At 42.5% G+C, this 14,807-nt stretch overlaps 1 protein-coding gene across 1 annotated transcript in view; it reads left to right on the forward strand.

Annotated features, from left to right (window-relative positions):
• Positions 1-2,798: 2,798 nt before the first annotated feature.
• Positions 2,799-14,807, forward strand: part of ARHGAP18 (Rho GTPase activating protein 18) — a 130,225-nt gene continuing 118,216 nt past the window's right edge. The window contains exon 1 of the mRNA XM_080805163.1: positions 2,799-2,999. Coding sequence (XP_080661289.1) covers positions 2,887-2,999 — 113 coding nt within the window. The 5' untranslated portion in view covers positions 2,799-2,886. The remainder of the gene's footprint in view (positions 3,000-14,807) is intronic.

Raw genomic sequence — 14,807 nt, forward strand, 5'->3', positions numbered from 1 at the left:
GACTAAAATGTTTAATAATCTTTCTTTTTAAAACAAATTTTGAGAAAGCAAGAGCAAGTGAGCATCGGGGGAAGGGCAGAGGAAGAGGGTGAGAGAGAGAGAGAGAATTCAAAGCAGACTTCCCACTAAGTCGGAGCCCTGTGTGTGGTTCAGTCCCACAACCCTGAGACCATGATCTGAGCTTAAACGAAGAGTCAGATGCTCAACCAACTAGGCCACCAAGGAGTCCCAGTAATCTTCTTAAGGACACAAGAAATTCAGTTTTTTATTCAGTCAACATTCATTAAAGACCTACTATGGGGCACCTGGGTGGCCCAGTGGGTTAAGCCTCTGTCTTCAGCTCAGGTCATGGTCTCAGGGTCCTGGTATTGAGCCCCGCATCGGGCTATCTGCCTAGCAGGGAGTCTGTTTCCCCTTCTCTTTCTAGGCAGAAAGAGAATAAATGTCAAATAAATGAATAAAATCTTAAAAGGCCTACTATGTGGAAGGATTCAGTTAGGTGTGGAAGGAAGAGAAAAAAATGACAGTGGGAACAGAGGGAATGGTGTCAGACAGATGAGATGGGAAGGTGTGTATGTGGGTAAGGTAGCAAGAATGTTCAGTTGTCTGCTCAAAAAGTTTGGAACTGGTTCTGTTAGCCATGGGGAGCCAGTGAAAGCTCTTAAGCAAGGAGAGACACCATCAGAGCTGTGCTTGGATGTGATAATACAGTTGAGCCTTGAACAACTGGGGGTGGGTGGCCGTTAGGGGCACTGATCCCACACCCTCATCCTTGCAATCAGAGACTCCCATATAACTTTGACTCCTCTAAAACGTAACTACTACCAGCTTACTGTTGACTTGAATCCTTACCAATAACATAGTTGATTAACACATACTTTATGTTCTATGCATTATATACTATATTCTTACAATAAAGTAAGCCAGGGAAAATAAGAGAATTATGAGGAAAGGGCACCTGCAGGGGTCAGTCAGTTAAGCATCCAACTCTTGGTTTCAGCTCAGGTTATGATCTCACGGTCATGAAATCAAGCCCCATGCTGGGCTCTGCTCTGAGTGTGGTGCCTGCTCAAGAGTGTTCATTTCCTTCTCCTTCCGCCCCCACCCACACTCTTGCTCACTCTCACTCACTTGCTCTCTCTCTAAAAGAAAAAAAAAATTCATAGGGAAGAGCCAACTCTATTTGAATAAAAAAGACTAAAAAAATCGTAAGAGAAAATACATTTACTATATTTATTGAAAAGATTTCACTTATAGGTAGACCTTTGCAGTTCAAATCCATATCGTTCAAGGGTCAACTGTAATGTGCAAAATAATTTAGAAGAGAAGGCAAAGAAGTTGCTAAAAGGGTTGTTGTAATATTAGAACTAAGACCTAACTATAAGGGCCCAGAAGGGACTCAGGCAATGAAGACAGAAAGAAGACCGCAGGTAGAGCCTTTGTAGGTGGAAATGCAAAGGTTGTGGAGGCGGAGGGATGCAGAAATACTTTGTCTCTCCCCTCCCCCTTCCCCTTTTTAAGGAAGACTTCTGTAAGTAAGAGTTCACTGTAGACAGGGAAGTAAGGATTTAAAATTTTTTAAAAATACTTTAAGACTGTATAAGTACGAATAAAGTACTTATTTCTCACGATGATTTTAAATAATGAAAAAAGTGTAAACAGAACATTTATAGAATGGTGATGTTGAGAACTTGCTTATGAGGAAATCTTAGATACACTGACTAATAGATCATCAAGATCAACAACAATCCAGTTCAGGCTCCTGGGTATAGAGAAGAGAGTAGCCATATTTTTGAGGGGGGAGAAAGAACAGGAACATCCCTTGTATGTTTCATAACTTTTGAGCTTGTTTCCTAATCTACAAGATAAAGAACAGCATGCTGGTTAAAAAGAAGGGAGTTTAGACTAGAGTTCTGTTCAAAGACAGCCTGTGGCACAGAACAAACGTGTTCTCTTAGCCAAGAGAACTTACTTAACCTGACCCCTCAGCTTTACTTTTCTTAGGTGATAGGGTGTGTAGGGTGTGTGTGTGTGTGTGTGTGTGTGAGAGAGAGAGAGAGAGAGAGAGAGAGAAATAATTGAAATGAATTGAAGGGATAGGACTCGTGAATCACATGTCACAGAGGGCCTGGCATATGGTAGGTGCTCAACAAATGGTAAGAACGGCTGCTATTCTCAGCCGAAACATTTAACAGAGTATTGGTAGATGTTTCTTTCTAGCCTTGAAGGGTCTGTTGACAAGAGCAAGAGGTAACTTTGGCATTGGCTTTTTATGTGAAAGAAGATGACATTCCAGGATACACAATCATTCCACGTGGACATTTTAAACCAGACGCAGAGGTAAAGCTTTGCTTGTTACCTGTATTGCACACTTCTGCTCCGGGCTCATTGGTTTTTGCTTTGGTTCATTTTGACACTGAACGTGAAGGGGTTAAGAAATGCCCTTACTCATGTTACATGAAGTGGCAGAAATTATCAGATGGAAACAGAAATTGGGAAGAGGGGGCTGAAGTCTCTGTAGTAACTCATTGTTGTCTGACCAAGACGGCTTGCACTTGCATCGATGAGCGGAGTCCACAACCCGGCAGTTTCATCGGAATGATTCAGGGCTGGGGGCGAATTCAATACCCTCCCCCCGCACCCCCACCCTTCCTCAACTAAAGCCGCCGGGACTGGAATTGCCCCGGGTTGAAACAATACTCTGCGTCACAGCTCCTCTCATTGGAGAGCCAGCCAGCCCGCCCTTCGCCGGCGAGGCCCCGCCCCCCTGCCAGTCACCGGCCTCGGGAGGCGGAGCCGGCCAATGCTAATGAGCGGAGCAGCCCCGAGGAACTTCATTCCCCGTCCCCGTGTCAGGATCGCAGAAATTATGCCCCTTCTGTCACCATGAACTGGCTCTCCAGTTCCCAGGGAGTTGTCCTCACTGCCTACCACCCCAGCGGCAAGGACCAGGCCGTGGGGGGGGACCATGGCAAGGGAGGAGAGGAAGCCACCGCAAGGTAAGCCCTGGCGTTGGAAAGCTCCGGTGCAAAACAAAACCTCCTACCTGCTCCAGGAAAAAAGTGACGGGGAAGTTGGTGCCGGGAGAACGGAAAGGCTTCGCACGTCGAGCCTAACGTCCTGCTGCGGAAGAAGTGTTTGGCCTGGGGGGGTGTTGTGTACTTTGCGTCTCCTCTAGTCCACGCCTCCAGTAGCCCCTATGACTCCTGGTGAAGATGGATGGGAAGGAACTGGGGCTATGGCTATCAGGCTTGCTGCTTAGCAGGTGCATTTGCAAATGTTGAAAGATCAAATGACTGTTTGAAACACTTCTATGACATGGAATTCTTGAATGGGCTCAAGGCACAGCCGTTGGAACTGCTAGTTGGGGAAGTGTGCCAACAAGTAACGAGGCTGTTCATTGTAGAGTCTGTTGTTAGAGTGCGGGTCCCCCCCCCGCCCGCTGAAAGCAAACTTCTTAGGCAAAAAGCCCAAGACACTGGCCTGTGGCAGTGTGTTTCACATTCTTTTGTGTATGTGTGAGCATGGGGCAGAGCTTTCAAAAAGGAGGGGTATTTTTTGTTGTTGTTTGTTTGTTTGTTTTAATCAGGAGGTAGTTCGCTGGGGCCAGAGTGAAATGTGGTTAATGTTGACTCACTTTAGACGCAGAAGGGCAAATGTTCTATAGACCACTGAGGCAAAAAGAGTACCTTTCTCTCTGTGTACTTTGTTCTGATTTTTCAAGGGCTTTTTTTTTTCTTCTTTCCCTTAGTGACCTTCTTCCTAGCTGAACATTTTTACCTCCAGACTTAGATATAAATAGTAAATATTGGCTTAGAAGCTTGCAAAAAGTGAATGCTTAACCTAGTAATGTAGCATAACCTCAATTAGTTGTCGGTAAGCATATTTCCTCCTTGATGTTCAGTGTGATAATAAAACCTTCTTTGTTCTTATATGACTTATGCTTATGCCTACAGCTGAAATAATGCCTTCTTTCATTTGTTTAAAAACCCTCAGATGTGGGGGAGGGGAATAAAAATCAAAGGAATGGCTGTAGTACTCTATTAGATTCTCAGGCTGACCAGAACTTTTCCTCACATAGCTGCCACAGTATGTATTCCATTGACTGAATTCATTTTTGGAGATAAAAGGGAATTGCTCCTTGTGCTTTAGATGTGTTCCCATTTTATTTTCTGTCACTTTTAGTGTTTTGTGTGAGATCATTGAGCACTTTCATTTTTTTCTGTGGTTCACCAGGGTATTAGTGATCTTTTAGCAGTAAGCAGCCTGTAACACCAGCCTTGTGTCTTCTCTAACTGGGAGTCCACATCAGAGTCATAATTGCTGGAATAGTACAAACCTAGTTCATTCTGCATTGACTTTACTCTGGAGTGGTCTGGGTATTTGAGCCAAATTTTGGATCTTGGTTTTGAGAGTAGGAAGAAACTTTGGGACATAGAGTCCAAACCTCTCATTTTCCCCTTGAGTCCTCAAGCCCCAGGAATTATTAGGGTGTTGCAAGGCCCATGGTTCTAGGCCTTTGCCAGGGGACTGCATATTCAGTTCTGGAGGCTTTATTCTATATTTGCAGTTTTACAGTCTGTTGTTGTGGCCTGTAGTTGAGTGGGTTGAGAGGACAAAAACAGGACAGAGTACTCTCAGACTATGCTGAAGCAGAATCTGGAGGTGCTAAGGCAGCGGGGTAGCAGCTGAAGGTGCTGTGAGTGCTCCCCCTGGGGCCGTAGCACCAGGTCCATTCCCACCTGCTTCCCCTGTGGGCTGCCGTATTGCTTGTCCATACTGACCCCAGACCTTCACCACTGAATTAAGAGTTGTGGGAACTTTTTTTTCTTTTTCTTCTTCTTTTTCTTTTTTAGTAGTCTCCATGCCCAGTGTGGAGCTTGAATTCACAACCCCGAAATCAAGAGTCACAAACACTACTGAGCCAGCCAGCCAGCCAGCCAGTTCTTTATATTGGCTGAAGAAGATGGGAGGCCTGGTTTGAGGGCTGGGAGGAAAGGCAGGAAGGAGGGGGAAGGGACAGTCTTTAATGGAATTTATCATTAAGTGTGGAATAATTTAGCTCAGTGTTATTTTGGGCCTGGAAGGGTTGAGATACTACTAGTGGAGGAGGAGGGGGTTGGATGGAGGCAGGGAGCGATTCAAGGATAGGATGGGGTTAGGAGTGACCCCTGAAAGAGGGGAGCCAGGCGCACAGGGGTTTCACTCTGATTAGATTGGTCACCTGGTGCCTTAAGCACTGGGAAGCTGCTCTGAGGGGCAGGGTGGATGGTTGATGCCTATTTTAAAAAGCTCTTCAAATGCAAACCAAACCAAAACAAACAAAACTCAAAAAGAGGCCAAGTTAGACTCTGTTCTCTCCCACCCATTCAACAGTTGGTGAAGGGAGCTTGGGAGTCTAGATTATGTCTTTTCCAAATAATGGGCACTTTGAACTATTTGATCGAATGTTTAGTTCAATAAGATGAACTCATACATGTCACTTGAAAAGTATAAAGGGCTATGTATATGATGTAAGATATTTATAGAATGTGTTTGATTTTTAGCTTTGCCTAACCAAGTCTTTTTTTTACTTTTATTTTGGTCTTTGGAGAAGCTGGGGTAGTAGGGAATTAATATTTTTGTAAGTAATCTCTTAGTGTAAAATTCCTTCCATGCCATTCCGTTCCATTATCCCTCTTTATCAGGATACATTCACTGGATGACTGATTAAGGAATTCCTCCTCCTCCTGGTTAGAGTCTCTCAAATATTTACAGAATCCTGTTTTCAGTTTTTTGTTCTATTTCTTCCTTAAAACATTAGGATTTGAAGAAATATGCTAACATTAGTTGTTCCGACTGACTTATACACAGATATTTCCAAAGGAAGCCACTTTTTATGACTAGCTGTATTTATGAGTATTTACTTTTTAATTTTCAATCAGGTTTCTTACTGTTTGCTTTAGCAAAGCATTTTTAAAACTGCATTTTGTCTACTTTTATTATTCTCCTTTGACTTTTTTTTTTAAAAGATTTTATTTATTTATTTATTTGACAGAGTGAGAGCACAAGCCGGGAGAGAGAAGGAGAGGGAGAAGCAGGCTCCCCACCCAGCAGGGAGCCTGACTTGGGGCTGGATCCCAGGATCATGGGATCATGACCTGAGCTGAAAACAGCTGCTTAACCAACTGAACCACCCAGGCACACCCTCTTTTGACCTTTTTTTTTTTTTTTTTTTTAAGATTTTATTTATTTATTTGACAGAGATCACAAGTAGGTGGGGGGGGGGCGGGGAGAAAGCAGGCTCCCTGCTGAGCAGAGAGCCCGATGTGGGACATATTCCAGGACCCTGAGATCATGACCTGAGCTGAAGGCAGAGGCTTAACCCACTGAGCCACCCAGGCAGCCCTGCCCTGACTTTTTGAGAAAAACTTACTTGCTTTATCTCAGGTTTTCATCAATATTTGATAAATATTAATGTCAAATGATATTTTTTAATTGAAACTCTTAACTCCAGTTGACATTCGAGGTATTTTATGTCTTCTGTGAACAAAGGTATGGCGTTCATCATGTAAGGTCTTGTTTTGTTGACCCCATTTGCAGACCATTGGAATTGGGCTGAACCAAGGGGCAGTGTGTCATGGCGACATAGGCTCTGAAACCCCGGGCTCAGGGGCCAACCTGCCTGGGTTCAATCCCAGCTTTCTAGCTCATTAGCAGTATGGCCCTGGAGGCGTTCTTGAACTCTCTACCTATAAACTGAAATTAATAGTACTCGCCTCATTGGAGGACCAAGTGGGCCGTTCCCTGTAAAGCCCACAGAACAGCGTCTGCTTTATAGCCAGCTGCTACTCTCTTTAACATTAGGTAAAGTAACGTTGGAGCTTTGCGGCGTATGAAAGCATTCTTCCTCATTTCAGGAGCATTTTCATGAGTATCGTTTTGACATGGGTTCTGAAACATGGGCATGATTTATGTGCTTAACTGAAATTGGCATAACTGAAAATTAACCATAGTGTAAAAGTTCAGGCCTCTGATGTTTGAAAAGACCTTGGAAATGTCCTTTTGATCTGTAGCAATATTGAGAATTGGATCTAGTGACAGCGGCTTTGCGTGAACCCGCCTTGGGGCATTGATGGGCCCCACACAGGTCTGTAAACACTGACTTTTATGGCAACATGGAATGTGGGTGGGTCTTCTTTGGGCACCTGGACTCCTTGTTGTCCCAAACTTCCTTCCTCCTCCTCTAAGAACTACTGCCCAGTGTGCCCAGTGGAAGAGGGTGGCCATCTTCACATGCTTTGTTTAATTCTAGACTTTTTCAAATCCTACCCATTTCTTGGTTCTATAAAATTATGTCATAACGTAAGCATTTGGTCACTCAGTCATTCCACATATAATTACTAAGCTCTTACTCTGTGTCAGACAGTTGTCCAGGAGCTGGGGCTGTAATGGGGGAAAAAACCGGACAGACATCTGTTTGTGGTGGTGGAGTGGGGCACAGAGTAGAAAGTGAAGGCCTTAGCAGGTGAGCCTTGCCAGATATCTGGGGACAAGAGTTGGGGGAAGAGCTTTTAAGGTAGAGCCATGGAGGAGGTATAGAAGCGATGAGCCTGGAGTAAGCCCTGGAGCAAGCCCCCAGAGGAGCAAAGAGCTTTGCTTAGCTGGAATGGTTGGGAGTCAGTGGCTCTGAGTAGGAGAAAACTTGGTGGGGCAGGTAGATCTATCTGATGGTTTTGTAGACCACTGGCGGAATTTAATTTTTGCAAAAAGTGAGATGGGAAGCCAGCGATTGGGGAGGATAGTGAACACGGGAGGGAGAGAGCATGTTTTGGTTTTGAAGAGTGTCTCTGGCTGTTGTGTAGATTGTAGACTAGAGAAGTAGGCACATGACTCAGGAGGGTAAGGTGATGGTAGCCTTGGCCAAGGTTTCAGTTTGGGTAGTAAGTCTGGTGGGTGGTGAAATATTCTGAAGGTAGAGCTTTTGGGATTTCCTGATGGTTTTGGTACATGAGCCAAAGGGAATAAATTGTAGCAAGGTTTGGGCTGTGCAACTCCATTTTATTTAGATGGGGAAGGCTTCTATAGTGGAAAGAGGATGGGCTGGGTAAGATATGAAGCTCAGTTTTGGACTTACAACTTGGAAATTTCTTTTTTTTTTTTCCCCAAAGAAATGTTAAGGGAAGAACATGGTTGTCTTTCTTGATGCATTCCGAGTTTTTATGGGAGTACATGGCATTCAAAAAAATTATGTACTGTATCATAAATAAAGTTTTTCTCCTCTATATTTGTGAACTATCTGAAATTATGTGTATTTTTTGGTGAAGAAAAGGATGGTCAAGAATTTTGATAATGCAGTTATGTAGTAAGTGAAATAACATTTCTTGTATTTTTCCCACTTTAGCTTTTAGGGCATTCCAATTGCATTTTTAAAAAATTATTTGACTGAGAGAGAGTGAGAGAGCACAAGTAGGGGGAGCCGCAGAGGCAGAGGGAGAAGGGGGCTCCCTGCTGAGCGGGGAGCCTGATGGGGGACTCAATCCCAGGACCCTAGGACCATGACCTCAGCCAAAGGCTTAACTGACTGAGCCACCTAGGTGTCCCCAAATGCATTTTTTACCTGACCATATGGATAACTGCTTCTAGATCAATCTAGTCTTCCATTTCATGACATTAGAGTACTTTCTGAAAATTTCTTTACTGTGTAGTTTAGAAGCCTTATCTATAATTTTCTCTTGAATTGTTAGAAGACACGCCTCATACTCCAAAGGGCTGGTCTCACCTTTATTTAAAGTTATGTGATAGTTGCCTTTTAAAGTTTTTTTTTTTTTAAGATTTTATTTATTTATTTGACGGGCAGAGATCACAAGTAGGCAGAGTGGCAGGCAGAGAGAGAGAGAGAGAGAGAGAGACAGAGAGAGAGGAGGAAGCAGGCTCCCTGCTAAGCAGAGAGCCGGACTTGGGGCTTGATCCAGGACCCTGTGATCACGACCTGAGCAGAAGGCAGAGGCTTTAACCCACTGAACCACCCAGGTGCCCCTGATAGTTGCCTTTTAATTGCCCTCATTTGTGAAGTTTGTGATTTCTGTGGGCCTGTCCAAAGTGATCTTCGTGGGACTTATATTAGGTTTATGTCTTTCAAATATGAGAATTTATAAATCTCAAGAACCTCTCCCCTGACCACTTGTAAAACAAAAACCAAGACAGACAAAAACAAACAAAAAACCCAAGCCCTGCCAAAAACCTTTTGTTTTCCATGATACACTTATTTCACTGTCCACCTGTACCATCTACTCTTGTCTCTCTTTTCTGAGTAGGACTTGTGCTTATTGAAAGGTTTATGTTCTTGGGGCCCCTGGGTGGCTCAGTTGGTTAAGTGACTAACTCTTGATTTCAGCTCAGGTCATGATATCAGAGGGTCCTGGCATCCAGCCCCTATGTTGCGTCAGGCTCTGCTCTCAGCAAGGAGTCTGCTTGTCCCTCTCCTGCTCCTCCCTTACTCTCTCTTTCTCAAATAAAATACATAAAATCTTTTAAAAAATAAAGACTTATGTTCTTTCTGTGTTTTAAGTTCTTGGTATTTGTCTTGCTTTCAGGAGTATTGCCCCAAAACGACCTCACAAAAATTGATGTGATTAATGATGGACTTAATCGCTACCAGACTGCGAGCCCGTTAGGCTTTAGTTGTTTTAGCAATTGGACCTCCAAAATGAATTATTTTTTTTTTCTTTTTAAATTCCTTGTCATCTGCACACGTGAGTAGCATTCACACATGAGAAAAAAGACCCGCATCTTAGAGGCTGAGCCCGCATTGTCGAAAGTGGGGGGCTCTCTGTGCTCCATGGTCATGATTCGTGATGTCTTACTTGCTTTTGCTGCCTTCTCTCATGTTTCTCTCCTGCCTTTTTTTCATCCAGCTCTGCCCAGGCGTCCTGAGAAGACTTTCTGCTTGTCACCCTAGTGGTGTCCCTGGGAGAGAGCTTGGAACAGCAGAAACTAGAGGCCTCCAGGCTGTGAGGGTGGTGGGGCAGGGGTGGGATGAGGGGAGGTCAACAGCACCTTCTCCATGCTTGATTTGGGGACATGGGGGACTAGATTAGGTGTGATGCAATTCTCTCCTGAACTCTCTCCTCTAGGTGACTTCTGATCTAAATGCTTCCTTTCAAACAAATACTCTGAGAAGAGTTGCTGTAAGGTTTGAGTGGGTATTGGTATTTCTTGATTTCTTTGCTCTTTCGATAAGAGATAAAGCATGAATCTCCTTACTTGCGGAGAGTGGGGACGGATAAAGGTGTTGGGAGTGAATTAGGGTAGACGGAGCAGAAGCGATGATGTCTGGATAATCTGGAAGACACATTCTTTTGACTGCTATGTTTGTTGCTGTGAGCCAGCCAAGTTTGTCCCGCTTTTTGCAAGAAGTAAACAGAAACCATGGAGACCGGTGTGGCCAGTTACTACATCTGGAGTCTCTTCCAAACTCAAGTGTACTAAGTATCTGAATTTCTGTGCTGAGAGAGAATGCGAGACGTCATCTCCTTTGCTCATGCTTTTTGGTGGTTGGCAGAGAACCCTTCAGTGTCTTTAGGGAAATGAGGTTTATTACAGGCAGCTGGGTCCTGGGGAGAGGAGGCTTTGCCTGTCTTTTTCTCTCACTGAGGGGTCATGTGGTATGTCTGCTCTCTCTCTCTCTGGACACTCTCTTGTTCTTTTCTGTCTGCTGGCTTTATAATCTCATCATTTTAAGCTCGAGCTTGGATCTTAATGGATGCCCCAGCCTTGCCCTCTATCAACTTGTATCTCATAGCAAACTGACCATCTCTCTATTTCCTGGTTTCAAAGTTTTGAAAGGGGTCTCGAATTGCGGGGTTAATTTTCTTGAGCTGCCTCAGGAAGCTTATGATTCTTATGGTTTGACCCCTCAGGGTGTTTTTAGTGAAGCAGGTTCAGTGGGGAGGGCAGATCCTCAGAAGGGATGCGGCATCTTTGCTAGGCTGTTGAGGGCATCCTACCTTTCACTGTCTCCTCCTCTGTGAAATGGGTGTAATAATGTTCTGTCTTCTTCACAGGGTTAATTATAAAGATCAACTATGAGGCTTTTGAGAGTTTAAAAAAAATAGATGAGGAATATTATTTTAATCCTTCTTAAAACAATATCTTAGAATTTCCCTAGACATTTCACTTAATTAGAATTGTCATACTGAACTTTTTGGCTTAATTTGCTTTTTACTTCTGCTGTGTACTAAAATGTAAGTTCTTTGAAGTTGGAGACCTTGCCTTTTTTTTTTTTCTTTCTTTCTTTCTTTTTTGGTCTCTTTATGCCTAGGCCTTAGCAAAGTACCTCAGGCAGGTAATAAAAGTTTTAATGAATGAATGAGTGTGAGAGCAAATAAGGTGTATACACACAGACTTTGGAGCTTCATGGTCTGGCTTGAAATCCTGGCTCTGTTATTTAAAAGCTGGGAGACCTTGGACAAGTTGTTAAATGTCACAGGGCCTCAGTTTTTTCTTTCCCTTTGGCAAACAGGAGGAAAAAAAATACCTAACTCAAGAGTTAGGAGGTTTGGATGAGTTAATATATGTAATGTACTTAGAAGAGTGCTTGACTAAATGCACAACAATTTTTCCGTGATGATGTAGGACAGTCAAATTATCTGTTGATGATTTAATTTGGAAATGCTCTTAGAAAGCATTTTTGAGATTGATTTGTAAATGACTTGGGGACAAGTATGTTTGTTTTGGTAGACAGTGTAACTTCTTGATTTTAAAAATAATTACAGAAAAAATTAAGAATAATGGTGGAGTAAGTTATGAAAATATCTCAGATTATAATTATTTTAATGATTACTAAGAATACAAAAAAATATCTTAAGGGTTTAAAGGTATTGAGCCCTTGTTGGGCTCAGGTGACTGTTTTCAGTAGTTTTTTATAGTTTGGGCAGATGTACATTTCTAAAACATTTATTACTCTTAATATGTGAAATCATCTCATATAGAGGAAAGAAGACTTATTTGCTTGTGTTCCTCAAAGAGCAAATTGACTTCACATTATTTGAATACTTACAGGTAAACATATTGATATGTTATTATTAACTAAAGCAAAGTATTTGAGGAAAGAATACTTCTTAATTTTTTTCCCCTTAATGTTATATGTATGTGCTTTATGAACAACTGATGATTTCATAACAGATGGGGGCACCTGGGTGGCACAGTCGGTTAAGCCTCTGACTCTTGGTGTCCGCTCCAGTCATGATCTCAGAGTCATGAGATCCAGCCCCACATTGGCCTCCACGCTCAGCACGGAGTCTGAGTTCCTCTCTCCATCTCCTTCTGTCCCTCTCCACCATGTGCTTGCTCTCTCTCTCTTTCTCAAACAAATACCTATATATTTTTTAAGATTTTACTTATTTATTTGACAGAGAGAGACACAGTGAGCGAGAGAGAGAACACAAGCAGGGGGAGTGGGAGAAGTAGAAACAGGCTTCCCACGGAGCAGGGATCTTGACATGGGGCTTGATCCCAGGATCCTGGGATCATATCTGAGCTGAAGGCAGACACTTAATGACTGAGCCACTAGGCACCAATAAATAAATAAATAAATCTTTAAAAAAAAAAAAAAAAGTGATGTTTCATGGAGCAGGTCTCCTGAGGGTATGATATCCATGTGTTCCCCCCGACTCAGTTCCCCCTGAGTCCGGAGCCCCATCCCCTTTCCCATTTAGCACACAAATTTGAAAACTGTTCTGCTGGTTGTTCTCTTCATCTGTGTCATACATAATAAATTTACTGTAAATGCCTACTGGGCCTTGGGCCCTAGGCCAGAAACTGTCTTCTTCAGCAGTTCTCCAGTCCCTCCCTGCACCTGCATTTCAAATTACTAAAAACTCCACAGCTCCTGCTTACACAAGGCTCACAAGAGCGGATGGTTTTGGTTCTACCTCTAAGAGACTGGGGACTTTTTGGTGGAAGCAGAGATATTAAAGGAAGAAATGGGACGGTGAACTGGTGGGAGGGGAGAGACGGATACCCGTTAGAAAGGCAGAAGCTGGGGCGCCTGGGTGGCTCGGTGGGTTAAAGCTTCTGCCTTCGGCTCAGGTCATGGTCCCAGGGTCCTGGGATCGAGCCCCACATCAGGCTCTCTGCTCAGCGGGGAGACTGCTTCCCCCTCTCTCTCTGCCTCTCTGCCTACTTGTGGTCTCTGTCAAATAAGTAAATGAGAAAAAAAAGAAAGAAAGAAAGAAAGAAAGAAAGGCAGAAGCTGTTTTCCATGGGAAAACGATAGCATAAAGGATGTTTAAATTCCACAGGCTGCAAATTCTCCAATTGTGGCATTTCATAGTCTAGTAGATTTCTTTTCACTAGCCACACAACTCAACGCACTATTTATTTGTAGCATTGTTGCCATGGGGAAAATGTGTTCTGAGCTTCCAACAACAGGTTCCCAAATACATTTTTCAAACTCAAATAAAATCTTCAACTAAGTTGGTGGTTATTGCTCAATATTTTCTTTGGTGCCTCTCAGGACCTTTATGAATTGAGAAGTGAGACTTGCATTTTAAAAATTTATTTATTTATTTATTTTCTGCCTGTAGGTTTGTCTTAGTCCACTACAGTGTGCCTTGCAAGGCCCACAGGAGCTTCACACATCCCTGCAAAAAAAACTTTCCATATCTCCTATGCATGTGCCTGTCTTCCGTTAGGGATTATGCTCTTGTTTCCATTTGTCATTTATTTTGGAAGAGTTAGGAATGTGGAAATTGATATATGTTCTTGTGATCCTAGTTGAATCAGGTGAGAAGAAAATATGATTAAGTGGGAAATGGTTTAATGTCGTGCTGCTACAAAACTGGAATTACGTGGGAGGATATTGGATTCTTATTAACATGTATGTTTTGGTTTGGGTGGTTGGGCTGTAGAGATCTGGTTTATCTCTGCATGCTACTATCTATCAGATATCATCTGAGGAAAGTCATAGGAATGATACTGATAAGCATAAAATTGAAATCTTACCTAGAAAGATTCAGATAACTTAGAAAGGTATTAGGATATGTTAATATGCTATATGTTAGTATGTTAATATGTTAAATTTTGAATTATTTTAAACATATTAATAGATATTTTAGCTAAGCTGTGAAGGTCTTTTTTGGGGTATAAATGATAAGCCTAGAATAAAATAAATGTAAGAATTCCCACTCTGGGGGCACCTGGGGGGCTCAGTGGGTTGGGCCTCTGCCTTCGGCTCAGGTCATGATCTCAGGGTCCTGGGATCGAGTCCCGCATCAGGCTCTCTGCTTGGCAGGGAGCCTGCTTCCCCCTCTCTCTGCCTACTTGTGATCTCTCTCTGTCAAATAAATAAAATCTTAAAAAAAAAAAAAAAAAGAATTCCTGCTCTAAGGGAACTTCTGATATAATTCAAATGGATTCTAAAATAATTTTTTTCAGTATCCTATTTAGGAAGTTCTGGCATGAAGTATAAAACTTTAAAATAATTTGTTGAATAATTGAGATTTGGTTTGAGTAAGAAAAGGTAAATTGGCAACTGAAAGTTGAAAGGAACTTGGGCTATTTATAGGTGGTTTAGAAACATGTAACTCGATCAGCTTAGTCTATAATTAATGTTTCTACTAGAGTTACTAAGTGTGTGTCTGTTATTTCTCTCTGATCCGAATAATATGGTCAAGGATGCAACCCACCATCTGATAGAAGTTATTTGGGTCAAGGTAGAAGTAAATTTATATAGTGTTCTATTTTTTGAAAACAACCACTGTTAACTGTTAAAATTTATTGAAAATGAGTATATATGTATATTTTAATATTTGCAGACTAAAATT

The sequence above is a fragment of the Martes martes genome, assembly GCF_963455335.1.
Source record: "Martes martes genome assembly, chromosome: 6".
Lineage (NCBI taxonomy): Eukaryota > Metazoa > Chordata > Mammalia > Carnivora > Mustelidae > Martes > Martes martes.